The sequence below is a fragment of the Stegastes partitus genome, unplaced genomic scaffold, assembly GCF_000690725.1.
Source record: "Stegastes partitus isolate 25-593 unplaced genomic scaffold, Stegastes_partitus-1.0.2 Scaffold1402, whole genome shotgun sequence".
Lineage (NCBI taxonomy): Eukaryota > Metazoa > Chordata > Actinopteri > Pomacentridae > Stegastes > Stegastes partitus.
Window position 1 is genome coordinate 198866 of NW_007579133.1, and position 3509 is coordinate 202374.

Consider the following 3509-nt stretch of genomic DNA (forward strand, 5'->3'; position numbering starts at 1 on the left):
TGTTGTGTTTTTCTGTTTTCTGTCCGTCAGTGTTTAAACAGCAGCGATTGAACTGAAGTCCTTTTACAGAATGTGACTCAACAGGTGCAACAAAAGGAGGCGGAGCAAAGACAGTCAGGTGATCTCAGGTGAGCTGAGAGGAACCTGCTTAAAGGGTTAAATGACTCTTTGTGCCTAAACAAAGCTTCTCTTCTTTTCCGACGTATAGAAAGAATTGAGCTGCAAGAGGAAACCGACTCTCAGAGGCTCAGAGGCTTTAAGGGTCTTTATGGGACAAACAGTGAAGGATTCATCCGACGCAGCAGCAGCAGCAGCAGCAGCAGCAGCAGCACGGTGAGGCTTCAGCAAAATCACCAAATCTGAAAGATTTCATCCACTGAAAATCAACTTCAACTGTCAAAACTGCAGCTTTGCATCACAATGAGTCAGAAAATCCAACGTTAGAGTCGGAATCTGCCAGCAGAGGAGCAGGAAGTATTCTGAGCTCAAGTAAAAGTACCAGAAATATTCCACTACACGTCAAATGTAAGTAAAAATAACAACAATACTCTCAAATATTGATATATACTAGTAAAACTAAAGTAGCAGTATCATAAATACTCTGCTACAAGCAAAGTAAAAGTAACAGAAATACACTGACTACAAGTAAAACTCAAAAAAAGTAGCACATATACGCTAAAGTACAAGAAAAACTTGTGTAAATGTCCCAGAAATATAAACAAAACTTAGGTAAAAGTACCACAAATGTACTAAAGTACAAGCAAACCACAAATACATAGTTAGTAACCACGCTTAAGGAAAAGTATCAGAAATACCCTGTTACAAAGTAAATAGTCTGAAATATCAGCAAAACCAAAGTAAAAGTACCACAAATACTTTCATCCTGACATACAAGCAAACCCAAGTGAAAGTATAAACAGCCCATAGAAGTACTCTGTGCATCAATAAAGCTGAACCAAAGTACCAGCATACACAATGTAGCACCAGTAGTACTCAGTATCCAGGACGATGTGTATTCTTGGATTACAGTTCTTAAATGTTCCAGCAGGTAATAAAGTAACTGAATTATTACGATCAGTACAAGTTATTAACAATCTATAAAACTACAGCATCGTTTATTTGTTGATTACATTTAGTTTAATTAATCTGGATGTGCAAAGTAACGAAAGCTATCAGTTAAATGAAATTACCTCTCAGCTGTACTTAAGTGCAGTACTCGAGTACATGTACTTAGTTACTTTTCAGGTTTGTCTGTCAGACATCATAATGTGAGAAAAGGGAAATATTTTCCAGTAAAATGTGGAAGTTTATTGTCTCACTGTGCAGAAGTGAACACAATCAGACAGTTAGTTACTGGTAACAGGTGTAATCTGTAATCTGTCTGACAGGTGTAATCTGTAATCTGTCTGACAGGTAACTGACCTGTTTAACGCTCAGAGCAGCAGCAGCGACTCAGAGAACCGAGCTGCTTCGGGTCTAACAGAAACAGGCTCAACACAGTTTATCTGAAGGTGAACTCACCGTCGCAGCATGTTGTTGTTGTTGTTGTTGTTGTTGTTGTTGTTGTTGTTGATGATCTGCAGGTCGACTGGAAACTTTCTGAGTCGAAACTTCAGTTTGTGGAGTTTTGATCTGAGCTGAAACTGAGCTGCAGCTTTTTATAGTCAGACGTCGTCCTCCTTCATCCCGCCTCCATCTGCCTCCTCCTCCTCCTACCAGACCGCCTTTAGTCCACCTGACAGTCTGAGCTGACGTCAGCAGAACTACGTGTACACTGAATTAAACACGTTTACACTGAATTAAACACGTTTACACTGAATTAAACACGTTTACACTGAATTAAACAGGTTTACACCTAAACTCACACTGTGGTCACTGTTTCATTTTAAATCCAGGTTAAAATCGATGTTTGAAGAGAGATTTGGCCAAGTTGGCATCACAGACCAGATTTATATTGAATTTACATCTCATTTATACCAAAATGATCACAGTTACACACGAGTTATAGCAGATTTATAACAGGTTTACAACAGGTTTACATCTGATTAATGCCAGATTTTAAACTCGTTTCCCAACAGACCAGGATCAAAGTTATATCAGTTTTACACCAGATAGTTTCCAGATTTAGATTTTGAATCTAATGTGTGTNACAGACAGGTAAACAGACAGACAGGTTACCTTCAGATTTTTCTTGACTGGCAGCAGCTTCTGTGGAGCGAAATAAAGAAACACATGATGTTGTGTAGTTGTGTGTGTTTCTGGTGTGTGTTTGCAGTGCGTGTCTATTATGTGTAATTTGTTACTGAGTTGTTACCTGTTGGCACGGTAGTGGTATCATCACCTGGAACGTAAACAACAACAGTGTCAACAATAACACACTTGAACTGTGTGTGTGTGTGTGTGTGTGTGTGTGTGTGTGTGTGTGTGTGTGTTACCGTTCAGGTGAGTCAGCAGGTTCTTAGTTCTGTCTGGAACATTAAAAAAACAGAAACGTTTTTATTTTCCTACAAACTTCATAATTCAGTGAAACAAAGTTTTTAAATGTGAGAAGTGCAGCCTGTAGGGGGCGCACTCACTGCAGGTACTACGAGTGCAGCTGAAGTAGAAGTAGGAACACCACACAACAGAGAAGCTGTGCTCAAAGTAATAAAACTGATGACTTCTTCATTAACGAGGAGGCAGGTGGAGACCATTTACTTCAACCACTGATTCTTTTCATCCTCAGTTAATCTGCTCATCATTTTTTCAGTCAGTCGACTGATTGTTTGGTTTGTACAAGTCTGAAAAGTTTTGTCAGATTGTCTCTAAAAAAGTCATTAATTGGTTTCAGCATTTATAAACTGTTAATTTAATCAATAAATAAAATTAAAGGTGTAAAGTGTTTAATTAATATGAGACATATTGTCTTCATGTTTGTTTTTATAAGTATTTAAATTTGGAAAGTAGCTTAAGCTGGTAGGTAAATGTAATCAAATAATTTTGGATGTACTTGAGTAAAGTATCAGAGTTGTATTTAAGTACAGTCCTGGTGTAACATGGCGGCCGGCAGCCTGCAGGGGGCGCCGACTGCTCTACAGTGGGAGCAGGGATGCAGCACTCTGCTGACTGTGATGTCACAGGAGGCGGGGCTATGGGCAGGTCAAAGGTCACAGGTGGAGAAGATATTTACCATCTGCTGATCTTTCTGCAAGGAGAGAAAACAATAACAACACGTCATTAATCACACGAGTCACATTTATTATTCAGTGATCAATAAATAATCAATATTCAGAAATAAACTGTTAATGATGATGTCATAGCTTACTTTGAAGAGGAGCTGCGAGAGAAACGACAGCGAAGGCACAAACCAGCAACACAACACACCTGCAACACAAACACACACACACACAGGTTTAATACACACACACACAGGTTTAATGCACACACACACAGGTTTAATGCACACACACAGGTTTAATGCACACACACACACACACACAGGTTTAACACACACACACAGGTTTAACACG

At 39.1% G+C, this 3509-nt stretch overlaps 1 protein-coding gene across 1 annotated transcript in view; it reads right to left on the reverse strand.

Annotated features, from left to right (window-relative positions):
* stm (starmaker) overlaps positions 1-3371 on the reverse strand; it is a gene marked incomplete at its 5' end in the record, with an annotated part of 12092 nt that extends 8721 nt beyond the window's left edge. The window contains 5 exons of the mRNA XM_008299328.1: positions 2179-2208; positions 2315-2341; positions 2436-2468; positions 3170-3184; positions 3305-3371. Coding sequence (XP_008297550.1) covers positions 2179-2208; positions 2315-2341; positions 2436-2468; positions 3170-3184; positions 3305-3371 — 172 coding nt within the window. The remainder of the gene's footprint in view (positions 1-2178; positions 2209-2314; positions 2342-2435; positions 2469-3169; positions 3185-3304) is intronic.
* Positions 3372-3509: the final 138 nt, after the last annotated feature.